Source organism: Drosophila suzukii, chromosome 3 (assembly GCF_043229965.1).
Source record: "Drosophila suzukii chromosome 3, CBGP_Dsuzu_IsoJpt1.0, whole genome shotgun sequence".
NCBI lineage: Eukaryota > Metazoa > Arthropoda > Insecta > Diptera > Drosophilidae > Drosophila > Drosophila suzukii.
The window spans coordinates 90,659,290-90,685,014 of NC_092082.1; the positions used below are offsets into that span (position 1 = coordinate 90,659,290).

Genomic DNA, 25,725 nt, shown 5'->3' on the forward strand with positions numbered 1-25,725 from the left:
TTACTATTTATTTGTCAGTAAAACGAATTGACATAAAAACCTAAAAAAACGGAAATTTAATAATACTAAGATTGGATTTCTACCATGATCTTTTTTAAACCCAATGCTTAGAAAGATCTTATAACCTGCTTCTGAAAATTTCAGGTCCACTCTAAAGGGCAGGTAAACAGCAGTGTTCTTCCATTCGTCCACAGATAATGGTTACATATGTATACACAATGCATATATTCATTTTCGGGTTTTGCCTTATTTTGCATTTTTTGGATCTGTTATTTTCGGTGCAGTCGTAAATCGGATCTTTGTGTCAGTTACTCGAGCACAGGCGATATGAGCGGTAGTCAATTTCTTCGCGCCCTGGGACGCACACTGGGATTGGGTAGGAGCCAGCTGAAGGTCGATAGCCGACATGTGGTGGTCATCACGGGATGCGATTCGGGACTGGGGTGAGGGGTAAATGAACCTGGAATAAGTGGCATATACTAACTAGCCGATCTCTTTTTGGTCAGCCACTCCATGGCCGTTTACTGCCACGAATCTCTGCACTTGACAGTGGTTTCCTGCTGCCACAATCTCAAATCCGAAGGAGCCAAGCTACTGCAGGTTCTAAACTCATCCAAGGATGGACTAATCAGAATGCACACTTTGGAACTGGATCTCCTAGAACCCGATTCCGTTCGTCGGGTGCATCAGCAACTTAGGGATATTCTGGCCAAGGATCCAAGCCATCGGCTAACAGCCCTCATAAACAATGCAGGAGTAATGTGCTTTGGCGAATTCGAGTGGCAGTTGCCCGAGCAGATTGAGGCCCAGATCAACTGCAACCTGCTGGGCACCATGAGACTGACCCGGGAACTGCTGCCCTTGCTCCGCCAGCAGCAGGGCAGGATCATCAACGTGACCAGCCACTGTGGGCTGCAGGCTCTTCCCGCTCTGGGTCCCTATGCCGCCTCCAAGGCAGCTCTTCGCTTCTGGACGGATGCCCTGCGGGTGGAACTGCAGCAGTATGGCATGGAGGTGGTCAACTTCATTCCGGGATCCTTTGTCCTGGATAGCAACATTGCAGCCAGGCAGCAGCAGCATGCTCAGAAGATGCGCGAGGCCTTCAGCCAGGAGCAACATGCTCTGTACGACACCTACTTCGAGGCTTTTAATGGCTACCTGAAGGTTCTTAGTGGTTTCAAGCCACCCAACGGCCTAAAGAACGAGTCGCTGCTGGCCAAATTCAAAGATGCCCTGACCAGTTCCCAACCTCTGGCCTTGTACATCGAGGAGCCACGCAGATATCGCCTCTACCGCTGGCTCTTTGCCATCTGTCCCACTCCGCTAGTTGATTGGCTCACCCTGCGCTTCTGCGCCATGCCCACCTACGCGTCCACAAACAGGCAGAAGATTTAGGTTAATACGTAGTCTATACATTTTAAATATACATTGTAGCACATTGGAATACTTGGCTAAGGGCTGTGGCAAATAGCAAATAAATCGAGCTGAATCCAGGGAATGGAAAGCGGCGGAAAAGACGATCACAGAACGCAACTGGGTGGTGGTGTTTAGTAGCCAGTGCTGCGGCAACGCTCGAACACCGCATCGTTGAGCAGCTGGAACCACTCGCTGGCATATATGGAGTCCTCTGCCGCCCGGAACAGCTGGAGCTTCTCCTGCGCCGGCAGCGAGGAGCAGAGATAGTAGCTGATGGCCGTCTCTGTCAGCTCGGCGTGGTAGTTCTTCAGCGCCCATTCCAGTAGGCGCTGGCAGTTGTGGGAGTCCAGGAACTGGATGAGTCGTTGCTGCAGTATCTCCTCCATCTCGGGCATGATGTATACCCGGGACATCTCGAAGGCCTGCAGGAGGGCAGGGTAATCCGGTTCCGTAAGGTGCCGCTCCTGGCACACGATTAAATGCAGAAAGTAGCGCAAACCGCTGGCTGTGTAATCCTGCAGCTGAATCTCGCCGTGGTGACCCTCGCGGAAGTCACTGTTGAGCATCTTGTTGAACACCTCGCTGGTCTCACAAAGCAGCTGCTTGTTAAAGCCAATGGTCACGGTGGAATCCCCGCCTCCACCAACCAGGAACCGCATGTCGCAGTTATCGTGCAGTGGGGCGGACTCACTTAGCTTCTGGCTGCAAATCCCTGCAGTGCTCTCCGCGGGCTCAGCCTCTGGTAACACAATGCCCAGTGTATACCGAGCCATCGAAGTCACTGCATCCACCGCCTCATCTGCATAGTGATCGTCAGTCTTTTTGCGCAGCATCAGATCGAAGAGCAGGTTCAGCGCACTGCCGTCAAAGAGGAACTGGTAGAGCAATCGATGACTCTTGATAATGTAGGCCACCGCAATGGCGGCTCTCTGCTGCGCCTTCACATCATCGCAGCGCAGGAGACGCACCAACTCCTCCTTGCCATAATTAGATTCCCCAACGTTGGTGAGAGTCTCCAAAAAGGCGAAGCCATCTTTTTTCATCTAAAAAGAGGAGAGGGATTATTAATAATGCAGTAGATATTGTTCAGAAAGCTGCAAAATTACCTCCTCCACCTTGGTAAGCTGATAAAGTTGATGGACCACCCCATGCTTTATAATCTGGGCAAAGAACTGGCTCTCCCTGAAATGGCATAATATATTAATTGAATATATAACATATATCAGCTAACCATTTCAACTCACAGTAATATATTTGTCAGAGCACTTGCGAAATTATTGTTAGCCCCGAATAGGTTAAGTGCCCTTATGAGAGTATCCAGCGTTTCCGGCTTTCCCAGCTCCACCCGCTTGTTCACCATCAGCGTGATGCGATAGATAAGGTTCTCGATAATGTCGATGGTGTCGCCAGCTTGATTTCGGAACTGGGCTAGTTTGGGCGGCACATCCGAGCTGAGTTCCTCGAGATCTTCTTTGTCGGACAGCGGATCATCTATGGGTTCGCTGCCTTCATCGATTAGTTTCAATATGTCTAAGACATTAGAAGTCTGGGCGCGATTGGCGGCTATGCGCCGTTCCCTAGTATCCGCAGTATTTGTGCTGTCATCCTCATCTTCATCATCATCACTGCAGGCCGGTGAATAGTTGTCGTCGTCATCATTCGTCAGCAGATCTTTGCACACCGGCGACATGCTGCGCGAACTGCAGGGACTGGTTGTGCGATAAGACCTCGGTGAACTGCTCGGCGAGTCAAAGTCCGAGCCTAAGGCCTCGTGGGTTCTTGAGAACTTTTTATAAAAAATAAAATAAATTAGTAGTCATTATAAGTAATGTAGAATTCTAATAAAGTACCTTGCTTAGCGTCTCTGGCGTTGTGGGATCCGTCAGTTTCCGCTTTTTGCCACCTTGCAATCTCTCCTCCCGTCGACGCTTGTGATGGTCATCATCGCTGGTCAGGTAATCGTTTAATTCCCTCACCAGCATGGGCACAAGTCCTTCGTAAAGCAAGAGTTCCATGCTCAAGTTGTCATATTGAAAGTTGTTAAGAATGTGCAAAAGCTGTTGGGTAAAAGAGATTACTATCTTAAGATGGTTTTAAATAAATAAACCAACGAAACCAACCGAAGAACGTTCGCTCTGGGAATTGGAGTCCCGAATCATGGCCACCAGCTTGCGCAGAGCTCCGCACCTACGGATCTTTGAGCGACTACAGGCATCCGTGGATAGGGTTAATATGATATTAATGCAGTGGCGGCTCTCGCTCTCGTTAAGTGGCTTTGCCATGTTAACGGCCATAAGCATCTCACAGGCAGCCACTATGGCATCCGCCGTGCTCAGCATGTAGAATGCGCAGGGATCCTTGCAGAAGTTGGAAAGGATTTTCAAAGCAGATGCCCGCTGATCGCCGTCTTCCTTAACGAAGCACACAATCGAAGCCAGCGAGGTGTTGCGGGAAATGGACTGGTAAATATAGAAACATAGATACATTAGGTATGATCTTCTAGGGATTTGGTAGACTCACCTCCCAAGCTTTCATTCCAATCTGCTGGGCTGATATCAAGACCAGACACTTTAAAATCTCGAGGGCCAACTCAACGGCCGCCTCGTTTTCCTTGGGCAGCGCATAGTCACAGTTCCTCGTGGAGTTCTTCAGCATCTGGTAGTCGAAGATGTCACTGCGTACGCCCTCCAAGTTCCTGGCCACCTCTTCGAAATACTTCTCGCGGTGCTGATTCCTCTTCAGGCCAATCAGCGTGGACACCTCAATGTCCGGAACGGTCTCCTTGGGCGCCTCGTCGTTCTTCATCACGGCAAGAAAGATGCGCATCAGCTGCAGGAATCCATTGGCCACGAGAAAGTGCTTCAGGAACTGGCTGCTGGCCAGGAGGAAACGGCAGACGCGGAAGGCCATGATGCGGGTCTGCACCGCACTGGTGGACTCGATGATGTGGCAGATAGCCGGGGCAATGGCCGCATAGTGCACATTGAGATACTGGGAGGCCTTCTTGCTTTTGGCCAGATTCCCTAGCAGCCGGCAGGCGCGGCATTGGATCACGGGATTGGGTATGGTCTTCAGAATGGTCACCAGTGGAGGAATCACCTTGCACTCGACGGCCTGTAAAGGGGAAATTTTTTCAACCAATAAGAATAAGTATGCAAGTTGATATAGGGGATTTTTTAGACATTCAAGAATATATATTTTAAGGTTTAAAAATTTAAGTTGTTTCAACCAACAAGAATATATTGATATAAAGAATTGCACAGACTTTTAAAAGTTAGAGATATTTACTTTAAAAAATTGTTTTAGTTAAAAGGTAAATTTATTTTTTGAATATAAATTGTATATCAAATTTTGATAATTTTACTTAACATTGAATATTTAAATCGGTATATAACTTTTAATAAATGTTGGAAAATACGTTATTTTTAAAAAACCTTGTTTTGGTTTTTCCAAATTTCTCACCTCAATGCAGGCTTGTTCGTCCGTGCAGCAGTTTCCCAGTATGCTCAGAACCACCTCCATGATCTTTTCATTCAGCTTGGTGATCAGCCGCACCTGGAAGACGCAATTAAATATCATTTAAAAATGGATTAGAATTACGATCCAATGTTGTGCAAGGCAGTGACTGCCAAACCACCATGAGCATGGTGACTCCCAAACCCACCATGATGTGAACGCCCCCAGCAGTGCGAAATAAAACAATTCCATTTTTGTCCTTCACAAGGTCGGTGCGGAGCTTCACGAGACATTTGTAAATCACGGTCCGATCGGTGGAGGTTTTGAGAAGATCAAGGTGGATTTCCACATGCTCTGGCGTCCAGATCATTGGCAATTTTCTTAATTTTTAAACAAAATGGAACAATTCAACAATTTTTAACAGTGCGTCTCAAACCGTTCTAAGGGTGTGCCCGTGAGGTGGACGGTATTTTGCAGTATTCATCGGTATTTAACTGCGTTTTTTGAAATTGTAACTGCGGTCTCACGCGAGTGCAAACAAAGGACGAAAAAGGAAACAAGATTTTATTTGAAATAAGGGTGCTTATACACTGGGAGAAGCTTGGTACTCCAATTGTTTTAGCAATAAAAGCAAGATTACAAGTTTAAATTTCTATAATGGATATTGTTGTTTTCGGCTTATAGAAATTTCACAAGAACACTTTCTTGTTTTCGGCTAATAATAATTCCACAAGAAGAGTTTTTATAACTTATTAATATAAGGTACTTGTCGGCCAACATTTATTTACTATTGCTTAGAACGTACTCCCCTTAAGTGAGCTATATTATAAAACTGGGATTCCGACATCCAATGTTGTTTGGGGTCCTGTTTACTATTAATTAGGGCCCCGAAACGTATTTCTTGGGAAAAAACGGTTAAAACATCTTATATTTGTTTAATATAATTTAATATATTTAATTTGTATACAATTTTGTAATGTCGTGACACGACTCGAAAGTCTCATCCCTAAATCAGGCGCTATTTGGTATTTTTCAACTGCCTGTAACGGTAATACTAAACTCACGAATAAAGCAAAACCACTAAAAATAATTAGTTAATAACTAGTTGTCTTTGTTGCACGTAAACACGGACTTCCCCAGAACTAAACAAATTAGCCAAAGTCGTGAAGATCAGTTTTCCCCGAATTAAAGGAAAACCAGTTTAAAAGTGCTTGTGACTCATCAGTTTTCGCAGGCTCAAGGAGATAATTTCACCATGGACGCCAGCAGGAACAATGGAGACTCCGGCGATCAGGTGGGAATAAGGGTGGATAGTAATCCCGAGAAACCCCTCGATCACACGGATGCCCTGGGATCCGTTGGATCGGGCAGCAGCGGACTGGCCACAGGATCATCCTCGCATCCTTATGGCACCGGAGCCATCGGGCAGCTGGCCAACGGGTACAGCTCACCCTCGTCGAGCTACCGCAAGAATGTGGCCAAAATGGTTACTGATCGCCATGCAGCCGAGTACAATATGCGGCACAAGAATCGGGGAATGGCATTGATCTTCAACCATGAGCACTTCGAAGTGCCCACACTGAAATCCCGGGCAGGAACCAATGTGGACTGTGAGAACCTCACGCGAGTGCTCAAGCAGCTAGATTTCGAGGTCACCGTGTACAAGGACTGCCGCTACAAGGACATTTTGAGGACAATTGAGTACGCTGCCTCACAGAATCACGGCGACAGCGACTGCATCCTGGTTGCCATCTTGTCGCACGGCGAGATGGGCTACATCTACGCCAAGGACACGCAGTACAAGCTGGAGAACATCTGGAGCTTCTTCACGGCCAATCATTGTCCTTCGTTGGCCGGAAAACCCAAGTTGTTCTTTATTCAGGCCTGCCAGGGCGATCGATTGGACGGCGGGGTGACCATGCAGCGTGGCCAGACGGAAACGGATGGCGACTCCTCGATGAGCTACAAGATTCCGGTGCACGCCGACTTCCTGATTGCCTACTCCACCGTTCCGGGATTCTATTCGTGGCGCAACACCACCCGCGGTAGCTGGTTTATGCAGAGCCTGTGCGCCGAGCTGGCGGCCAATGGCAAGCGCCTGGACATCCTAACCCTGCTCACCTTCGTGTGCCAGCGGGTGGCCGTCGACTTTGAGTCGTGCACTCCTGACACGCCGGAGATGCACCAACAAAAGCAGATCCCCTGCATCACCACCATGCTGACGCGCATTCTGCGTTTCAGCGACAAGCAGTTGGTGCCGGCCGGACGGGTTTGATGGCTAATGGTATGGATTGGGCGCTGGCTACGGCGAGGTGTGTGATAAACCAAGTCGCAATTAAGATAAAAACTACCCCGGCTATCGGCCTTAGCAGCATATTTTTATAAAACACTTTTTATACCCTGGCCAAGTGCTTGATGCGATCGGTTCCACTGCCACTGTTTCTTTTATTTAAGCAAAAAGTATCTTTCAATTGGCATTTATTATTGTCGCATTTGCCCGTCTGTATATTAGGGTGGGTAGATTAATATAACTAAGTAATCTAAGGGTTTTTTTGGCCAACAATTTTACAATTTTTACTTGACTAATTTGATCTCAAAATTCAAAATTCCAATTTGATTCTACACAATATTTTCGTCCCTTTAGTTCTCTATCAGGAAAGTCGACCCACCCTTTTCTATATCTTAGACCATTTACTCTCTTTTTTTTTAATGTTTATACACATAAATATCTTTATATTATAAGCATGTGTGTCATGATCGTCCAAAACAAAAAGCAAACGATTTTAGCCTGTAGTTGAGAATTTTATGAACAAACATATACTATCTCTTTATACCATTTGTACTCTTATATAATACATATTAGCAATTGTTTCCTTTCAAGTTTACCGCTAATAAATACGATCGAAAACAATGAAAAATCAATGACCATTGGGTGTTGACCTCGTCGCATTTTTTTGGGCATCAAGTTGAGCGGGATCGGGATTTCCTGAAAAGGCATCATCCGGAGAGAAAAATAGACGAAACAAGTCATTGGCTGACCCTGTTTTTTACGATTTCAGAGCTTACAATCACTTTATTCTTACAGCTGGACACAACGAAAATAAATTCCAATTTAGATTTCACTTAAAGCACACGGGGGATGGGTAGAATTTTAAAGCCTGTCAGCAGATCCGACGATCGGAGGCTGGGATAAATGCACGTTTCTGATAGATAACTTCAACTAATTAAAAACGTAGAATTTGCGCTCACAATTTGCTAGTTGAGGAGGATCTAGATGTGGCCGCCCTCCTTCAGCTTGGCCACCAAGGCATCCACATCGGCGACAGTGGCTCCGGCCTGGCGCACTGGAGGATCCTCCACGGAGATGACCTCGATGCGGGGAGTGGTGTCCACGCCAAGATCCTTGGCCGTGACCTTCTTCAAAGGCTTCTTCTTGGCCTTCATGATGTTTGGCAGCGTTGCGTAGCGAGGAGTGTTAAGCCGGAGATCGGCACTCAGGACAGCGGGTGTCTTGGTCTTGATCGTCTCCAGACCGCCGTCAATCTCACGGGTGATGGTCAGACCGGCATCTGTCTTCTCGATCTTGTTGCAGAAGGTGCCCTGTGGCCAGTCCAGGACAGCGGCGGTCATCTGGGCCGTCTGGTTGGCATCATCGTCGATGGCCTGTTTGCCCAGGATCACCAGGTCGGCCTTCTCGTCCAGCGCCAGTTTGGCCAGGATCTTGGACACGTGGATGGGCTGCAGAAGCTCGTACTCGGCGGCTGGGATATCTACATGTATGCCACGATCGGCGCCCATGGCCAGGGCGGTGCGGATAACCTCCTGGGACTGGGCAGGACCCACGGAGACAGCGATGACCTCCTCGGCCAGCTTCTTCTCCTTCAGCTTCACTGCCTCCTCAACGGCGATCTCGTCGAAGGGATTCATCGAGTGCTTCACGCCCTGGGTGACCACGCCCGTCTTGTCGGGCTTGACGCGGACCTGGTCATTGGGAATAAATCGGGAATTACTTTAATTGCCCTTCAATTAAGGCGATTACGCAAAACAAAGCGCAACAAGTGATAAAAAAGATGGATGAAGATGTGCAACAGGCGATTTCCAGACTCACCTTGACGGCGTAGTCGATCACACGCTTAACTCCAACCAAAACACGCGCCATTTTCTGTAAATTAATTGCTAATATTTAGTAAATAGCTTGATTTTTATTAATTTCAAGAGCTTACCTTTTTCAAGATGGAAATGAACTGATTTGTGGGCGGCGGGGACGCGGGTGGTCCAAAGGTCTTGTGTGCCGACAGCGTTGCCAGACGCGGCTAAAATTATTTATAGCTATAAAAAAGCTAGAAAGTACTGCTAAATTTAATTTAAATAGTTGTGGAAAGCAACAAGTTTTTAATAAATGTAAAAAGCTGAAAAAAGTTTTAGGACTTAATTATTTTCAAAAGTTAGAACTATAATCGAAAGATCATAAATTACATTAGGTTAAATTCTCGGGGTTAAGATAATCTCGGTGGACTTAAAAAGTATTTGGTTTTCTATTTAGCCCTTGAAATATTAAATAAGATAAATATTTTAAGGTATTAATCGGTAAATTTACTCCTATACTAAGAATTGGCGGCTGTTGCTCCTCTCTAGCCTCTAGCCGCAATCAGCTGTTAAACTTTCACCACAATCATTTCTCCGCAGCGGCAAAAACATCCCATTCCAAATCTTATAATAGATCTCCCACATCAAATCTCTATTCATCCCCAATCAAATAAGATAACGATGGCTGCAACTGCTCCGGTGATAATGCGCGTTATGGCATCCTCGATAAGCACGGCCAAGCGGGCAGGAGGAATCATCCGGGATGTGCTCAAGAAAGGCGACCTGGGAATAGTGGACAAGGGAAAGAACGACCCACAGACGGAGGCAGATCGCTCTGCCCAGCGGTGCATCATTGCCTCTTTAACCAAAAAGTTCCCCACCGTGAAGATTATTGGCGAGGAAGGTGGGTCTGACCTGAATGTTTGCGATGACTGGCTGGTAAACGAGCTGGATAAGGGATTCCTGCAACAAAACTGCCCGGCAGAGTGGAAGGACGCCAAGCCGGAGGACTTTGTCATTTGGGTAGATCCCCTGGACGGCACAGCGGAATACACACAGGGTAGGATATAGAGATCCCTATAAAAATCTTGATCTTATAGCAAATCCATTTCTTTTCCCGCAGGACATGTGGAGCATGTGACCGTGCTGATCGGCATAGCTGTCAAGGATTCAGCTGTGGGCGGCATCATCCATCAGCCCTTCTTCAAGCAACCCGACGGCGAGCTTGGTCGCACCATTTGGGGCCTCAAAGGTCTGGGCACGGGAGGATTCACAGCGGTGCCCGCTCCACCTGGCCAGTTCATCATAACCACCACTCGGTCCCATTCCAATGCCCTGCACCAGCAGGCTCTAAATGCATTTGCATCCACTGAGGTGCTGAAAGTGGGAGGGGCCGGCTTCAAGGTGCTCCAGTTGTTGGAGGGAAAGGCGCACGCCTACGTCTTCGCCACCCCGGGATGCAAGAAGTGGGACACATGCGCACCCGAAGCCGTTTTAGAAGCCCAGGGCGGCTTTCTTACCAACATCAACGGCGAGCACTATGCTTACAATGCGGATGTGGAGCACGTGAATCGCCAGGGAGTGCTGGCAAGCCTGGGACAGAATCATGCCGAACTGGTGCAGAAGATTCCCGCCGAGGTGCGGGCAGCAGTAGGAGCCAAGCTTTAAATTCCAGCACTTTATTAGTTTTGTTTTTCCACTAAAAGTAAACACATAAATTAAGCAATAACAGGTTAGAAAATTTGGAAATTGTTAGAACTGGGAACAAGACTCATTTATTTATTTATCTATCGAAACTTCCGCTGCTGTTGCTCTGTGTGCTGTTGTTGGCCACCGAACTGTTAAGGTACCGATTCCGCTTGGCCTTGGTCATTTTACATGAGTTTACGGAAGCGGCGAAGCGCAGGGATTTCACCGACTCTTGGAAACAGTCCTGGAACGGCGAAACATTGATGAACATAAGGGTCTTTGAGTTACCGCCCAGCGAGGGCATCAAGAGGTGGGTCAGCTTGGAGTTCCGGTACGGAATGTGATCCTGTTTTTGCAGCAGCGCCAGGATCACGTTGGTGAGTTCCGAAAGCGAGCGATTGATGTTCTTTGTCTCGGTCATGCGGGTGCTCGTCTTGGGGGATTCAGATCCGGCCAAATCTACTAGATTTATAGATCCCACCGAGATCTCCTGCTTCTCTGCATGGCGACCTATCAGCTCCAGCTTGGTAACAGCATGGGAGCGGGAGGAGCGCTCGTTGCCAGCCGTTGAGGCCGTGGCTCTGTTCATCTTGGCCGTATGCATCAGGTGACGCAGATGATTTGGATCTAGGACAGTCTCCTCTGTTATGTTGGACACGTAGATATCGTTCTTGTTGTTCTTGGCCATCCTTATCTCCATGTCCTTCTGCTCGTTGCTGAGTAGATCGTACAGCACCTCGTTGTAGATCTCCAGGAAGGTGGCCTTGATCTCGTACTCCCAGCCCAGATTGCGATAGCCCCGGATGGAGTCAAAGAGGAGGTCAACCGTGCGTGGAATAACACCCACACTATCCGGCACTCCGTCCATCGTGTAGGTCTTGCCACTGCCCGTTTGTCCGTAAGCAAAGATGCAAATGTTGTAGCCATCTAGAGCCGATTGGATGAGCGGAGAGACCATTTCGAAGATGTCCGACTGCGAGGAGAGCGGATGAAAGACCTGGTCGAAGGAGAAAATCTGCTGGCCCATCTTGCTCTTGGCCTGCGCATCGATACTCTGCAGCTCAACCGTGGCCTCGTCGTGATACGTCCAGGTGCAGCACATGCGGTTCTCCTCGGAATCCAGCGGCGGTCGTATTCGACAGAAGACCCGGATGTTGCCGCGCAGATCCATCACCGTGTTGTGCAGCTCCTTGCGCTCCATGTTCGACTGGAAGAGCTGCTCCTTGCAAGTCTCCAGCTCGGCGGCCTGTTGCTCATTGCTGCGCAGCAGTTCTTCGGTGCGCTGGCGCAGATGCACCACTTCTTTGCTCAAAGCAGCATGCTCTGTTTTTACTTTCTGCAAATTACCATTTATTTAAAGTATTTCTTCAAGAGTTTGTTTTACTTAAAGCCTCACCTTGTGTATTGCCTGTAGATCGGAGAGCTCCTCTTTAGTCCTGCCCAGCGACGAAGTAATAGTCTCTATATTCTTCGTGTGCTGCTTCACTTGCCGCTGGAGACACTCGTTGTCGGTCAGTGTGTTCTTCAGCGAGGTCTCCGTCTCGTAGAGCTTGTTCTGCGCCTCCTCCAGTTGCGTGGGCATGGACTCCAGCTCTCCCATGTCCTCCGTTTGCTTCTCGTACTTGGTTTTCAGCGCCTTGTGCTTCTCTAGAAGATCATGGAAGCGGGCCTTGAAGTCGTAGGGTGCGATACGCTTGGCCGGGGCTGCAGAAGAGCCTCCTGCGGATGCCCCTCCTCCCGTGGGTTTTTTGGTCGCTGTTGGCGCCGCAGCTCGAGGAGCAGGACGTGCTACTGCTGGTCTCTTGGCAGCCGTGGAAGCACTGGCTGTTGCGAAGGTCGCCGGACGCCCAGGTCGCTGGCCGGGAGCAGTCAAAGTGCTGCCTAGGCGGGAGACTTTGCTGGGAATGCTGGGCAAACTAGGAGCAGCAGCTGTGCGTTTGTTTCCGCGCATTTCGTTAATGTCGCAGGCGCTCCGACTGCGTCTTAGCTTGGCCCGATTGCCCATCTTCATGGGTTCCGGCGAGGCGGCACGAACTGGTGAACGATGAGCAGAGGATTAGGGGCAAATCCATAGAAAGGGCTTGATTTACTCACCTCCTGCTCCTGCGCGTCGCTCCAGCATCTGGGGAAGATTGTTGAGGTCCCTGGACAGGGGAGGCAGCAAGTTCCCGCAGTACGTCTGGTTGACATTGAAGGCACTGGCACCAGCAGCTCCTCCCAATCCTGCAGTGCCTCCTGCGCGAATTCGATCTGTGGGCAGTATAGTTTTTACCGGCATCTGCGGTCTCTTAAGGGACGACGGCTTCGGCAATCGAGATTCCATTGTAACACTAAATTTAGGAGATTATTTCCCGAACGTCCACCGCCCTGCAATTTCGTTTATCAATTAATTTCGGATTGTTGATACTCAGACAAGCGACGCCTCCAATTCCCGCCGTTATTTTCGATTGTAGGGATGCACTGGGAAAGTATGACCGTTTTGCACTGCGCCAGCCGGAGTTGCCACCTGGCTGCCCTTCCAGTTCGCCAATCAGATGTTTTCAGTGCTGCAGTCTTGGCCATCGGGCACGACATTCCGCCTTGATTCGCGTTTTCCGCAGGTTTTCCGCGAGTGAACACCACCCAAAAGGGTGTGAGAAATAGTGCCTGCTCCTTACGAACCGGGCTTTTTGCGGAAAAGTCGGTGGCAGTTGGCTTAACAGCCTGAAAAGTCAAGACTTGTGCGCAGCACGAGTGGCGTTGCCAGACGGTTGCAGCAATTTATTGTGGTTGTTTTTAGAGTTTTCTTAACTTTTCCCGTTTGTATGAAGTGCGGAGCGAGGCCGCGCTTTTAGGAAAACGTAACTATTCCTGAGAAACAGTGGAAAACTGCGTTTCAATTGGAAAATCGTTGCGTGACTAGGGCGTTGCCAGACCGGCAGCAGGTCTCACGCGCGCATCTCTAGTTTGTTTTCATTCGGAATTTGGGGAAAAAGCTCCTTGCACTGATTTTGTAAATTAAAATTGGCTTCTCCCACGAATCCCCTCGAGATGTCGGGGCAGGCGGAGCTCAAGGAGCTGGGCATGTTCGAGCTGCGCCCGCTGATCACCAACATCAGCTGCAAGCTGTCCGCGGTTACCGCTGGCCTGGATGAAAAGCAGTTCCTGTGCCTGGTCACCGATGAAAACGAGATCCTTTTGCGCTACATCAGCGCCTCCTCCGGCCAGGAGGTGGTCAAGATGATATCCTGGTTCCGCAACCGCGTGATCCACGATGTCTGCTTCGATCCGGCGGGCACTTGGCTCCTGGTGCTATGTGAGTATGAGCACGAGTGTGCGGATGAGTATGAGTACCACCACCCACTTTTTGATGGGTGGCAAGTGCTAAAATTACTCTGCCCCCATGTGTGCGTGTGTGGTTATTGATTTTTTGGTTGCCTTCTCGGCTTTCATTCAACGATCAAATGGTACGCCTCCACTGACCAAATCTATTGTGATCCCTTCCAGGTTTTGACAACACGCTGCACATTGTGCCCGCCCTGGCGCTGGTTGACAAGTCCCATGGACTCTCCGCCTGCTCGCTGTACAGCACCACCCAGGTCACCTCCTACATCATACCCTTCGTGGGTCCCCACGAGTGCCCCAACTCCAAGAAGTGCCCTAATCACTCGGCGGGTCTGGGTGAGCAGCCGCCCACAGTGGAGCAGCTGGCCGAGAACATAGAGCAGGTGCGGCTGCAGGAGGGTGAGGGTGAGGAGGAGCAGGAGAATGAGCCTCTGGGCCACGATCTGCCCGAGCACATGTTGGTCCGGAACACCGGACCAGAGGAGTCGGGTGTGCAGCCACCACAGCAACAGCAGCTGCCGGCGATCGATGCCACTGGCAACAGCCAGGTGATGGCCACTTCCTTTATGGCGTCCAAGACCTGCCCCTACCCCCTGTCCGTCGTCTGGTGGAAGACCAACAGCGGTCAGAATAGGGCCATCATCGGCTACTCGGATGGATCCATCTGCTTTGTGGGCCTCAGTCCCAACTGCCCCATGATTGCAAGCACTGCCATTGAAAACGGATCTGTGATGCGCCTGGTTATCTGCAAGGACAAGGCCTATGATGGCGTCATGCTGCTGGTAGGGATTTAAAATTTGTTTTTAGAGCCTGCTTATTTAAAATATTCTACCTTTCAGATAACTTCCTCGCTGAAGCAGCAGTACAAGCTCCTGCTGGAGCAAAAAGCAATCAAGTACGTTTACCCCGGAGACAGTTCCCCAACGACCCGCGAAGGCGCCTGGCAAATAGTGATGTCCGTGCAAGAAAAGCAGCAAATTGCGGCGACGGGTGCGAGACAAAGCAATAGTTCCGATCCGGCCTCGGACAGCAGCCAGTTGGAGGAGGATGTCTTCACACCGCCGTCCAGCGAGGATGCAGCCTGCAGCAGTCAGCCAGCGGCCTCCGCCGACTCGACCACCGTCCCGGCGTCCATCGCAGAGGGTTCAGCTACAACCGCAGATGTGCCACCACCGCCGGCGCCACCTTCTTACAGCGAGGCAGTGGCCCGGCAAAGCGGCGAGCAAGGAGGCGTTCGCTTTCAGCAACAGCAACTGCCAGCGGGCAGCATGGATGGCATTTTGCCCGCCACAAGAGCCCGCCTGGCCTCGCTCAAAAGTCTGGGATCCAAGAAGCTGCAGGCCATCAAAATGCGACTCTCCGATCAGCGGCAAAAGTTCGATGAATGTGCGTAAGCTGGCATTAGGCAGTTATTCTTTTTTCCATTCCCTATTTTAACATATTTTCTTGCCTACATTGTGTTCAACTTTGTTAATTTTTAAATGCCGTTTTTTGTATATTTTATATTTTTTTTATTGGTGTGCAGTTTTGAGAGAACTGTTGCATCTATTGAAGCGTCACTTGCGTGGTGAGTTTGCACAACTCTCACACTTGACAGACCAAGTAGCAGCAGCTTAACGCCTCCGTATATAACCCATTCTAATCGAAATCCCTCCTATTTGCTTGTAGTTATGCCGGACTCGACGATGGGCTCGTTTGCAATCATGGATTCGCCCTCGGTGACGCCAGAACCACTGGGCACCACCACCGGATCCTTTTACACCATACAGAACCTGCGCAGCACCTTCCTGTTGAGTGCCCTGCACAGCAATAGCCACAGTTTGACCGTGCACAGCATCGACATCAGTCTGAAGCCGCTGTTCGTTTACAAGATTCCCAAGCACACCCAGGAAATACTCATCAGCTCCAACATACTCTACGGCATACACTACGTGGACCTGCACTGCCGCAGCGATTCGGCCATTTCCACGGCGGCATCGTCGCTGGAGGATCCGCTGGTGGCCAATACGGAAAAGGAGAACCGGGACGCCGACATTGAGAAGCTTGAGCAGGCGGATGTCAGTGCCCAGAAGAGCGATACGACCAGTGCCACGACCACGGCCACCTCGAGTCTGGATCAAAGCGAGATGCCCAGTAACGCAATCAATGCCGTCAGTGTGATCAGCAGCGCAATGGCCTCTCTGCATACCTCCGATGAAGATGTGAGTTACAAGATTAGCTGTATTTTCAACATTTACTAAATCTCTTTTTTCCTCTGGCAGCGCTTCAATAATACGGCTCAGCTAGGTCTCTTCCGCTTCGAGCATGAAACTGTGCTGCATTTATATCAGATGGCACAGTATCGCAATCCCGCCGCCCAACCAGAGACCCTAACCAAAGAGGAGAAGGCCAAGGCTTTTGAGCTGAAGGACATCCACACGCCTATGGATTATATCCAGTTCTATGAGACGGCGGATGTGAGCAGTGAGTTCTCGCTGCGGCAAATGGAGATAATGCAGTCCGAGTTCCCGAAGATTAACTATGATCCAAGCTATGTGATCACCAATAAGAATGTTTACACCATACAGCTGAGGTGGGTTATAAATTCGATATATGCCTTTATCGTTTACTGAGTTGCGGGTACGACTTGCAGAAAGGAGCCCTTTGAATTGTTTCTAGATGCCGCCCTGCAGAACGAGTTTAACCAGTGCCGCGACTTCTGCAACACCTTCGACCTCTCCTTCGAACAGTGCATCGAGTTTGCCGGGGATTACCTGCTGAGGCGGAAGAAAATTACCCAGGCGCTGCTCACGTACAACAAGGCGCGTGTGAAACCGATACGCACAGCTCTAAAACTGGCCATGTATGGACACACATACGCTCTGATGCAGCTTAGTGCTATGGCTCTAAAGTCCACATATCTGCTGCGATCGCGTTACTTGGGACATCCGCTGCTCAAGGGCATTTTGAGCGATATTACCTACCGGCACTCGGAGGATGTGCGTGTGATCCTGCCCGAGAAACAGGAGCAGGAGGATGTAATCAGCGGCGCCGTTTGCAGTGATTATCACTATGGCGTGGACGAGTCAATAAGCGCCCTTCAAATGTCGCCTTCATCGCAGTTCCATTTGGCCAACCTGCTGCTCATCACGATGGCCGAGAAGGCAGTGAACGATAAAAACTACATACCGTTGTGGTAAGTTGGGATGAATAAGGTTTTTTATCTTTGTTCAACGTTTTTATCCTTATTACATACATTTTCAGGAACTTTTTGGTGACGAATAGCAAATATCACACCAACATGACGAGCATTGTTCTCTGTCAAAGTGGACTCTTCTCGTCGGCCATTATATTGGCCAAGATACGGGGCGTCTGTCTGGATACTTTTAATGCCCTGATCAGCGTTGTGGCCCAGGAGTTTGGCTGGTACAACGAGCTCAACGTTTGCCTGTACAACCTGAGCGAGAATATATTTATGGAGACAATAACTTACTTGCCGCATGTGTCCATGGATTACTTTGCTTTCATCCAGGAGAAGCTGGATCATATCAGACCTTGTGTGTTGCAGGTAAATATAGGATGTTATATAGATGTACCTTAATTTGCTTATCAATAAATGTCATTTTTCAGCGCCTGGCGAAGCAACTGAATCCTTTTTCTGCCGCTCTACGACCCATTGTATCCCACAATAGTGATTGCGCAATATCGAACGATAATAATCCGCAATTGTTTGAGTTTTGCAAGAGTCTAATTGAAACATATTTGGCAGTGCTCATACACATGGAATCCCAGCGAGTGAAGCGTGACTCTATTGTAAATGCTTTATCGAATTTCCGTATCAACTATGAAGACAATCAGGCAAGTCTTGTAGATAACTCTCTTTACTAGTTCTAGATTTAATGTTTTATGTTTCAGTTTGCCATTGAATCATCACGCTTCAAACCGATCTCAGCTGGTTGTGCCTACTGCGCCTGTGTGGTGGATGGAACCGCCTACTTCTGGGGCTCCAGCGGCATTCCCAGTTACTATAGTGCTCAAAAGTCAACAGGTGGGTTTTGTTCTTATAATAAGTTGTATGTAATATGACACGAATATATATTTCAGAGCCACCAGAGCCTGCGCATGCTGTGAAAAGTCTAGACCTCCTCTCGCAGCTCAATTTGCAAGTGCACGCCATTAAGTGTGGACGACAGCACACACTTATTCTAACTAATAATGGCGTAGGTTTACTCACTAGGATTATCATTTAGCAATAAACTAATTGCCTGTGATATTTCCAGCTCTATTCCGTGGGAAATAACAATCTCTGTCAGCTGGGTATTGGTCGGCACATGCAGATGGCTTTGCAACCAATGTTGGTGACAGCATTGGATGGCATGAATATTACAATGCTTGAGGCGGGTCAATATCACAATGCGGCTGTCGCGGATGGCAAGCTCTATATGTGGGGGTAAGTTTGGAACCACTTAAATGCCTTGCTTAGTGAGCTTATAATTAATAAACCAATTCCAGATGGGGCGTCTATGGCCAGCTGGGGCAGGGCAGCTGCGAGAATATAGCTACTCCACAACTAGTCAGTTTTTTCAAGTTTAAGGTGAGTCCGCCAAACCAATTAGTAAATAAATTTAACTAAATGGTTTATAATGTTGTAGAAAATTGTACAAATATCGCTGGGCCATGCCCACACTTTGGTGCTGTGCAGAGGAACCCCCAACAGAAGCTACATGGAGGCTAACTATTTCGGCAACGAGCTCTACGTGTTCGGCTCCAACCACTTTGGCCAGCTGGGCACCGGCAATAGCGACCACGGAGGCGACACCAAGACGAACCTTCCAGTGCGCCTGGATGTGGGCGGCTGCAGCCTAAGACTGATACACACCAAATTTTTTACCAATGTAAGTTTAGTGGAATATAAATGGACTTTTAGTTACATTCATTATCCCCTCACAGTTAGCTGTAGACGAAGACGATCGTCTGTTCACTTGGGGCAGCTCACCGCAGGCTTTGCGTCTGGCCAATCAAATCAAGCGTCGCGCCAACGCCAAGCAGAAGTTGGAGGAGAACCAGCAGCGAGAGCTGTTGAGCAAGCAGCTGGAGGCCACTTTGATGCCGGCACCCATCCCGACTACCAGCACCCTGGTGGAGCCCACCACATCCTACGCTGCTGTGGTGGCCGGTGCCACTCCGAAGGCCACCAGCGAGACCAAAGATTGCCAGCAGGGGCAGAATGAGGCTGCGCCATCAGATGCTAGGGAAGTAATTGCCCCGCGAGAGCCGGAAATACTTAAAATGGCACCACCGCCTGCCACAGCTCCTGCACCCGAACCGGATCCCACGGAGCACCTGACGCCTCACCTGGTGGACACCAGCGAGGTGGCAGGCCAAATTCTGCAGGTAAGTAGTATTTATATATATATATTCAGTTTTTATATATTTTACTTATTTAAAACCCCGTTTTGCAGATCTCCAGTGGCTTGTTCCACTTTTGCCTGATCTCGTCCAGCTGCACACTCTACACGTGGGGCAAGAACCTGGAACACCAACTGGGCACCGAGGACAAGGATCGCCGGGCGGTGCTCAAGCCCTCGCCCATCGACAGCATCGAGCGTCCCATGTACGTGGACTGCGGCGCGGACTTCACGCTGGTCATGACCACCGATCACATTGTGCGAGCCTTTGGCGGCAACTCGAACGGTCAGTGCGGCCGGGACTTGGGAGCCAGTCTAGAGAGGATGCGGCAGAGGGTGGTGTGCCTGCCAACGACTAAGCGATTGATGCGATTCGAGAGCCAGTGTGTGGAAGCGCCGGTGGAGATCAATCTGCCGAGGCCACGAATCCGATTGGATCACGATCCGGTCAGGTATCTCAAGGTCATGCCACCATATCAGCCTCACTTCTTGCAGCCGGCGAACATAAGCTTTGATCAGCGCTACTCGGTGGGCACTCCGAACTACAAGAGCAGCACGGAGCACGCGGCCACTGGCCAGGACTCGGACGATATGCTGAGTAGCCTAGAGAACCTCAGTCAGAACGATGCCAGCTTCTCCTACAATGCTCCGGTGCTGGGCGAGGCCCACAGTTCGCTGGATATGGACTACACGCCCGAGGAGCAGAGCTATGTTCCGCTGCCGGACCAGGTCGTGGGTTCTGGGATGCCCGCAAATGCAGAGCAGTTGCTGGGCAGAGATGGCGACGACGATAGCACCTACACGCAGAGCACCGAGGGCTTGGAGGACTCGTCGCTTCAGCAGCTGCGCCACTACATCCACTACTGTCTGTACGCCTTTCACGGGTTGTACAATCCCGACAAGATTGGCGAGTGCGCCCGTCCAAACCGCAACGAGTACCGCATACGCATCCGCATGCTCAACTTTCGATTCGTGGAGGCCTTTCGGCTGTGCCTGCACAGCTGCGATTCCGCCCAGCGCACCCTCAAGTTGTTTGAGTACTTCAGCAAGGACACGGGCTATGTGCCGCTGAGGAGGTCCGACCTGAAGCACCTCATCTATCACCTCTGTCTGCACTTTCTGGAGCGCAAGTTCGATATGCTCGAGTGCGAGCGGTTCTTCATGGGCGATTTGGATTACTATCTGCTGGAGCTGGCCTACGTCTTCTACTTCAACAACAACAACTCGACGCTGGAGCAGAATCTCAACCAGAAGTTCAAGCAGCTAATTGCCGCGGCGGACAGTAATCAGGCGGCCACTTCCGCGGGACAGGAGCACCAGCAGCAGCAGCAGCAGCTGCAGGACACCGATGTCATATTCGATAGCTTTACGGTCAAGTTCAAGACGATCCTGTGCCAGCGCCTGCTGAGCTACTCGGACTGCGAGGCTGCCAATTAGCAGTGGCTGGGCCCTGGAGTCCCGTTTCCGGTTCAGATCCTGAACCCAGTCAGCTTTCGTTCGGCACGCATCAGTTGAGGGCCCGTCGTCTTTGTCGTCTGTCTTGTTTGATATGTTTCGTTATAAATATTCGGTCCAAGAACCGGGGACTGCCCTTAAAATACACACACACACCCCCCCAAAACCCGAACCCACTTCTTCCCTTACATGTTTACGCGTAATTATATATATACCATAATTGTTGTTTGCGGTTATTTATACATCAAATGCTTTTTACAGCGCTGTTATTTAAACGAAATATTTAAGACAAACAAATTGTTTAAAGAATCCAATTTTTGTAACGCTTTGTTTGCCATTGGCCACGCCCGCTTTTATTTGTTTACTCAATAAACTAAAAAAAGAAATCTGAGACCGAAAGAAAGTAATCCAAAACTGCTCATCGAACAGATCAAAAGGAGGCTGCAGGATATACACACACTTATAACATACAAATTTTTTGTTTTTTATTCGATATTCAGCTTGTGATTTGCAATTATTTAATAAAACCAGAGTAGAATTAATATAATTATATACACATATATATGATTAACAATAATAAAATACGTTTATACAAATAAAAGAGAGATGATCCTAGAGTTTGAGCTTGATGTTGTCCGTGGTCCACCGCTTGCTCTGCAGGCTTTTCAGAGCGTTCTCGCAGTAGAACTGCTCCTCGGATCGCTCGGGCAGGGTGTCCTTGAGTTGCTGCAGCTCCTGGTGCTGCTTCAACCCGGCCATGGCATCGATGACCGCCTTGATGCACTTCACCCGCTGTGCCAGCGCTAGTTTCTCTCCACTGTTGCCCATCTTGGAGAGGAACAGCTGCAGAACCGTCGACGGAGCCTGCAGCTCGTAAAGGCGAAGAACGGCCAGAGTCAGATCGAAGCTGATGTGGAACTGCTTGGTCTTCAGCGGATGCCAGCTGGGCACTCGCTCAAATATGCACTCCAGATCCGCATAGGCCTGTGCCTGTGCCCTTTCATTTAGAGCAGTCCATTCGTATTGTGCCGGGGATATTTGCTGATCGGCTGCAAATCGCTGGGGGGACACGGGTTTCAGCATATCCTGCTCCTTCCAGTTGCTGTTAGCCTGGCAGCAGGCATAGAGCACCTCAATGGGCGTGGGCTGATCGCGGAGCAACTTGCTCAGTCCGTTTTCCTTCTCCATTATCTGCTGCATCTTGAGGGCAGCATGGAAAACCTGCTCGTAGAGAGGTATCACACCCACTCCCGCAGTGGCGTAGGCATCTACCAGGAGCTGGAGATGTTTTTTTCTTGTGCTCACATCTCCTGCAGCCAGAGCGGCCTGGAACTGCTTAAGAGCCGCCTCCTGGTGGCGTCCAAAACGCTGCAGTAGCTCGATGTGACTGGCTAGGTCACCGCTTTCCTTTAGATAACTCAGATACTGCTCCAAGGCCTTGGGACGCTCCCTGAGAATGCCATGAAATTGCGCCGTATTAAGGGTTCTTTTGAGGAACAACAGCACAGTGATGACGGCATGGCCACCACCCTGGGCCATCAGGGTGTCCAGCAGCTGCTGCTTCTCCTGCAGGGACTTGAACATCTCCAACGGAGCAGTCTTACCCTGCAGCAACTTTTGCGCGGTGGCCTCTAGATTGGGACTGTAAAGAGTGCTCTGGAGTTGGCGGCGCAGCAGCTTCAGCTCCTCCTCCGGCGAGACGCCCTTGGGCAGAACCCGGTCGTCCAGTGCCTGCTCCTGGAGCACAAGTTTCAGAGCCTCCTCGCTCAGAATGGACTTGATCGAGAGATTCAGGGTGGCACTGTTGTTGAAACTGGCCTCCGAAATGGTGTCGTCGGCGAGGATCCCATTGCTGGCCAGTTCCGGGGCGAGGTCCACCTCGTCCTCGTCGTCGAAGCTGAACGCCGCTCGGGAGGATCGGTTCCAATAGTCGTCGAATTGCAAATCCATTGTTATTGTTATTCTTTTTTGTTTTGCGCAACTTTTTTTGTTTCGGCCAGTGTGGCCGCAACTGAAAACAAGTTACACCACTTTCAGTTATTTTATTTCTTAAAACATGGTCGCACTACTTTTTTTAATTTTAAAAAGGTTTTACGTTTGATATTTATTAAACAGATTTAAGTAATGTAATAGGCATTTTAACATAGAACAAAAATATTTTTGACTCTTAACAAAAAAAACAAAAAAAAGATAAGTTCGCCCCGCGTACATATTTATAAACTTTAATTAGATAGTATTGTCTTCAAAATAATACAGTTTAAAGATGACTTTCTCGCTTTTACTCACAAGAGTTTTACTCATTTTTACTCCCACTTAGAAAAAGTATCAGTTGATCCTAATGGTTTTTCTTTTCGGTTCGTCGTTAGGAACTTTAAGAGCTCCTTTCAAAATTTCCAAAAAGGAATGGGAACAAATTTAATTAAAAGAAAATCCAGTTAAAGCTTCTTTAGAAGCACATAAGGAATTTGTTCATAGATTTTCTCTTCTTTATTAATAAACTTTTGGCATTTTTATGGACCTTTAAGCTTTTTTGGCGGTAAAATCTCCAAAGCATAAATTCACTTTAAAGGTGAAAGCATTTTCTTGGCACACATTTTTATGGCCTTTTGATGTTTGCTAACCGTGAGGTAGCGATAACTGATTTACACAAACAATATAACTAGAATATAGTTTCAGTTTAGTTTATTTAAGACCTTGCTCAGCCAGGGATACAATGCTTCGAGGCGTGAATAGACGCCTGGCTTATCGGCCAAGGCGCACCCAACTCCCCAGGACACAATGCCCACCAGTTCCTCCCTCACTGACAAGGGTCCTCCTGAGTCCATCTGGCAGGCATCCGTACCTCCACGAAGATATCCTGCACAGAGCATCCGATCAGTTACACTTTTTCCCAGTAAGTTTCTGCACGCTGTCTGGTTAACAATCGGAACTCTAGCATATCTTAAACTATCTGATGGAGGACCATTCATGGATTTGAATCCCCAACCGGCTATGGTAGCATAAGTACCATCGGCTATTCTTTTGGGGTTTACAGGGATGGCCCTTACCTGAAAAGTAAAATATTAAATTAGCATTTACCATCTGCAACTCTAAAGTACATCCAACCTTATTGGACAACGTTAGATTTTTGGTTAGCCGGATTATTCCAATATCATAGTCCATAGTCTTGGCATTGAACTTGTCATGTATCTGCAGACCGGACACTGAGAATAATTCTCCATCTTGGCGATACCTTGATGTTCCACCAACTTTAACTTTCAGCAGACGATACGAAACTCCGTTCAAGCAATGGGCGGCAGTTAAAATGGTATGTTTATTTATGATGGAGCCACCACAATGGTGTATGCCGAATAATTGTATGGATACTATATACGGAATGTTGGCAATATCAGCTGGAAACCCGCCAACTATGCGTGGATCTGGTCGATTCTCGAGGCAAAGACACCAAGAAATATTAAAGAAAAGTAATATCCACTTGTAGATCATTTTCTCACTTAACCGAAGAAAGAATCGTAATAAAGTAGGAATGTGCGGCTTTTAGAACAGACTTTAAGTACAAAAGAACGTGAAAAATAATGAGAAAAAGCATTTCAATAAGTGCCCATTATTTTGTAATTAGGAAGAGTTTCGCTTATCTCATAACTGTCTACACTACACAAGAAGATTTCAAGTCGCCGACAGAATCTAACTAAACGTTCGTGCTGTAAGTTATTAAGAATCGGACTAATTAAAGTTCATAATAGGCAAGAATAGTTTCAACTTTCATAATTTCATATATTCAATACCGAATGTAATAACCATAACCACAACCAGAGAATGGATTTGTAAGAAAGGGTAAACGGTCCCCGAAGTTTGGAATCCGCTATGAGTCATTTAGGAGCCAGTAAAACAGGGCTTTCTTCGGTCTACTTCGCCTTTATTTTGACACATATGCGGCTATATCATCTGTATACAGAACTAATGGCCAAATTCGGCCTCCGCGCATTTATTGTTTGCCCAATTTGTTATCAAAGCACGACCCGTTTTCTTGAAGAACGGACTCGAAAATCTGATTTGCATTGGCTTGACCCATAAATTTGGAAATCAAACACCGTTTGATGGGCCATTCTAGTTTTACATATCCAAATGCTGAAAGCGCTGGCTGTTTGTCTTTCCATCCGAACCGACCGTCTTTGCTTTGCCAATAAAGTGGGCTATTCGAGATCGGCAGATAGCATTGATCTCTGGCCGTAGGATGGGAGCTGGAGCTGGCTGAAATTGAGTAAAAGTAAACACCGAAACTTAAACCCACACAAAATGCTATGGTAGATTTAATTTAAGCCGATTATGCGTGTGTGCAGCTAGAATGAGAGAAAATGGGTAGGAAACGATTTCACGTGAAATGTACCTTATTAGTGAAAGTGAAAAATAATAAAAACGCAAGCGACAGTTATAAGCCAAAACCCATTATCACGCCCAGGTTTTACGGGTGGGACTCGGAAGAGAGCCCCGGGCGCTAACAGGCCCATAAGAAAATTATTAGAGGAAGGGAAATCCAGTTGATTATACATGTTAATAACAGGTAAAGAGAGTCAGGTGAGAAACAGGTGAACATTGTTCTCGATCGTTGACCGCAATTACTAGTTGCATCCCGAACACGTTCGAGTTCGGAGTGTAGAGATCGTATCGTACAGGTGATACGGAGTGTATTTACCATGCTAACAATTTCTTCTTGTTTGAGGTTCTCTCGGCTTTGAGCATCATCCACATCCACAGCCACAGACACACCGTACCACACCGAACCATAGCCTCGAGACTTTCTTTTGTAAGAATTCCGAAGACCAACTGCGTCCCGCTCTCTTACAGGTTGATTTTCTCCAAGAAAGACAACAAACCAGCCAGAGAACTTCTTTATCTAATTTTTATAACAAGT

General features: G+C 48.4%; 9 protein-coding genes across 12 annotated transcripts in view; 4 read left to right on the forward strand and 5 right to left on the reverse strand.

Annotated features, from left to right (window-relative positions):
- Nucleotides 1-262: 262 nt before the first annotated feature.
- Nucleotides 263-1,517, forward strand: sro (SDR family oxidoreductase shroud). The gene is made up of 2 exons (XM_017081989.4): nucleotides 263-443; nucleotides 507-1,517. The coding sequence occupies exons 1-2, from the start codon at nucleotides 328-330 to the stop codon at nucleotides 1,393-1,395; spliced, it is 1,005 nt and encodes a 334-aa protein (XP_016937478.4). The 5' UTR covers nucleotides 263-327; the 3' UTR covers nucleotides 1,396-1,517.
- Rnb (R and B) lies at nucleotides 1,391-5,315 on the reverse strand. The gene is made up of 8 exons (XM_036819539.3): nucleotides 5,081-5,315; nucleotides 4,879-4,971; nucleotides 3,937-4,530; nucleotides 3,537-3,875; nucleotides 3,267-3,473; nucleotides 2,661-3,202; nucleotides 2,523-2,598; nucleotides 1,391-2,459 (listed from the first exon to the last, which is right to left on the reverse strand). Exons 1-8 carry the CDS (start codon nucleotides 5,240-5,242, stop codon nucleotides 1,548-1,550), a joined length of 2,925 nt encoding a protein of 974 aa, XP_036675434.3. The 5' UTR covers nucleotides 5,243-5,315; the 3' UTR covers nucleotides 1,391-1,547.
- Nucleotides 5,316-5,893: 578 nt separating this feature from the next.
- Nucleotides 5,894-9,179, reverse strand: Etfb (Electron transfer flavoprotein beta subunit). Of its 4 annotated transcripts, XR_010654420.2 has the most exons (5): nucleotides 9,096-9,179; nucleotides 8,981-9,034; nucleotides 8,122-8,853; nucleotides 7,939-8,056; nucleotides 5,894-7,858 (listed from the first exon to the last, which is right to left on the reverse strand). XR_010654420.2 is itself a non-coding variant. In XM_017081982.4 (4 exons), exons 2-3 carry the CDS (start codon nucleotides 9,029-9,031, stop codon nucleotides 8,143-8,145), a joined length of 762 nt encoding a protein of 253 aa, XP_016937471.1. In that variant the 5' UTR covers nucleotides 9,032-9,034; nucleotides 9,096-9,179; the 3' UTR covers nucleotides 7,916-8,056; nucleotides 8,122-8,142. The 4 variants fall into 4 exon arrangements, 2 of the variants coding, with proteins under 2 accessions (XP_016937471.1, XP_016937470.1); XR_005014669.3 differs by having other exon boundaries at nucleotides 7,939-8,853; XM_017081982.4 differs by lacking the exon at nucleotides 5,894-7,858 and having other exon boundaries at nucleotides 7,916-8,056.
- On the forward strand, nucleotides 6,128-7,794 carry Drice (Death related ICE-like caspase). Its single transcript, XM_017081980.4, has one exon. It carries the CDS (start codon nucleotides 6,128-6,130, stop codon nucleotides 7,145-7,147), a length of 1,020 nt encoding a protein of 339 aa, XP_016937469.2. The 3' UTR covers nucleotides 7,148-7,794.
- Nucleotides 9,180-9,624: 445 nt separating the features above from the next.
- Nucleotides 9,625-25,725, forward strand: part of LOC108015488 (small ribosomal subunit protein eS8) — a 65,477-nt gene continuing 49,376 nt past the window's right edge. The window contains exons 1-2 of the mRNA XM_070996099.1: nucleotides 9,625-10,018; nucleotides 10,082-10,089. Coding sequence (XP_070852200.1) covers nucleotides 9,640-10,018; nucleotides 10,082-10,089 — 387 coding nt within the window. The 5' untranslated portion in view covers nucleotides 9,625-9,639. The remainder of the gene's footprint in view (nucleotides 10,019-10,081; nucleotides 10,090-25,725) is intronic.
- ncd (non-claret disjunctional) lies at nucleotides 10,622-13,108 on the reverse strand. Its single transcript, XM_017081919.4, has 3 exons — nucleotides 12,742-13,108; nucleotides 12,044-12,681; nucleotides 10,622-11,983 (listed from the first exon to the last, which is right to left on the reverse strand). The coding sequence occupies exons 1-3, from the start codon at nucleotides 12,968-12,970 to the stop codon at nucleotides 10,742-10,744; spliced, it is 2,109 nt and encodes a 702-aa protein (XP_016937408.4). The 5' UTR covers nucleotides 12,971-13,108; the 3' UTR covers nucleotides 10,622-10,741.
- On the forward strand, nucleotides 13,170-21,428 carry ca (RCC1 and BTB domain containing protein claret). The gene is made up of 15 exons (XM_017081918.4): nucleotides 13,170-13,942; nucleotides 14,134-14,753; nucleotides 14,811-15,357; nucleotides 15,640-16,172; nucleotides 16,233-16,543; nucleotides 16,604-17,146; nucleotides 17,215-17,518; nucleotides 17,581-17,808; nucleotides 17,866-17,998; nucleotides 18,055-18,170; nucleotides 18,231-18,400; nucleotides 18,463-18,544; nucleotides 18,603-18,845; nucleotides 18,901-19,344; nucleotides 19,413-21,428. Exons 1-15 carry the CDS (start codon nucleotides 13,678-13,680, stop codon nucleotides 20,793-20,795), a joined length of 5,922 nt encoding a protein of 1,973 aa, XP_016937407.4. The 5' UTR covers nucleotides 13,170-13,677; the 3' UTR covers nucleotides 20,796-21,428.
- Vps16B (Vacuolar protein sorting 16B) lies at nucleotides 21,274-22,830 on the reverse strand. Its single transcript, XM_036819600.3, has one exon. It carries the CDS (start codon nucleotides 22,761-22,763, stop codon nucleotides 21,426-21,428), a length of 1,338 nt encoding a protein of 445 aa, XP_036675495.3. The 5' UTR covers nucleotides 22,764-22,830; the 3' UTR covers nucleotides 21,274-21,425.
- LOC108015472 (trypsin-1) lies at nucleotides 23,479-24,340 on the reverse strand. The gene is made up of 2 exons (XM_017081903.4): nucleotides 23,919-24,340; nucleotides 23,479-23,860 (listed from the first exon to the last, which is right to left on the reverse strand). Exons 1-2 carry the CDS (start codon nucleotides 24,297-24,299, stop codon nucleotides 23,486-23,488), a joined length of 756 nt encoding a protein of 251 aa, XP_016937392.3. The 5' UTR covers nucleotides 24,300-24,340; the 3' UTR covers nucleotides 23,479-23,485.

Bases quoted from the DNA above. Each gene is read 5' to 3' on its own strand.
- sro (XM_017081989.4), top strand. From the start codon at position 328: ATGAGCGGTAGTCAATTTCTTCGCGCCCTGGGACGCACACTGGGATTG. The intron at 444-506 runs GTGAGGGGTAAA...CTTTTTGGTCAG, and splicing joins GGATGCGATTCGGGACTGGG to CCACTCCATGGCCGTTTACT.
- Rnb (XM_036819539.3), bottom strand. From the start codon at position 5,242: ATGATCTGGACGCCAGAGCATGTGGAAATCCACCTTGATCTTCTCAAA. The intron at 4,531-4,878 runs GTGAGAAATTTG...TCCCCTTTACAG, and splicing joins ACGAACAAGCCTGCATTGAG to GCCGTCGAGTGCAAGGTGAT. The intron at 2,460-2,522 runs GTAATTTTGCAG...TCCTCTTTTTAG, and splicing joins AGCTTACCAAGGTGGAGGAG to ATGAAAAAAGATGGCTTCGC.
- Drice (XM_017081980.4), top strand. From the start codon at position 6,128: ATGGACGCCAGCAGGAACAATGGAGACTCCGGCGATCAGGTGGGAATA.
- Etfb (XM_017081982.4), bottom strand. From the start codon at position 9,031: ATGGCGCGTGTTTTGGTTGGAGTTAAGCGTGTGATCGACTACGCCGTC. The intron at 8,854-8,980 runs GTGAGTCTGGAA...CCCAATGACCAG, and splicing joins TGATCGACTACGCCGTCAAG to GTCCGCGTCAAGCCCGACAA.
- ncd (XM_017081919.4), bottom strand. From the start codon at position 12,970: ATGGAATCTCGATTGCCGAAGCCGTCGTCCCTTAAGAGACCGCAGATG. The intron at 12,682-12,741 runs GTGAGTAAATCA...ATCGTTCACCAG, and splicing joins GCGACGCGCAGGAGCAGGAG to TTCGTGCCGCCTCGCCGGAA. The intron at 11,984-12,043 runs GTGAGGCTTTAA...GGTAATTTGCAG, and splicing joins ATCTACAGGCAATACACAAG to AAAGTAAAAACAGAGCATGC.
- ca (XM_017081918.4), top strand. From the start codon at position 13,678: ATGTCGGGGCAGGCGGAGCTCAAGGAGCTGGGCATGTTCGAGCTGCGC. The intron at 17,999-18,054 runs GTGGGTTTTGTT...TATATATTTCAG, and splicing joins TAGTGCTCAAAAGTCAACAG to AGCCACCAGAGCCTGCGCAT. The intron at 18,545-18,602 runs GTGAGTCCGCCA...ATAATGTTGTAG, and splicing joins TCAGTTTTTTCAAGTTTAAG to AAAATTGTACAAATATCGCT.
- Vps16B (XM_036819600.3), bottom strand. From the start codon at position 22,763: ATGGATTTGCAATTCGACGACTATTGGAACCGATCCTCCCGAGCGGCG.
- LOC108015472 (XM_017081903.4), bottom strand. From the start codon at position 24,299: ATGATCTACAAGTGGATATTACTTTTCTTTAATATTTCTTGGTGTCTT. The intron at 23,861-23,918 runs GTTGGATGTACT...TTTACTTTTCAG, and splicing joins ATCTAACGTTGTCCAATAAG to GTAAGGGCCATCCCTGTAAA.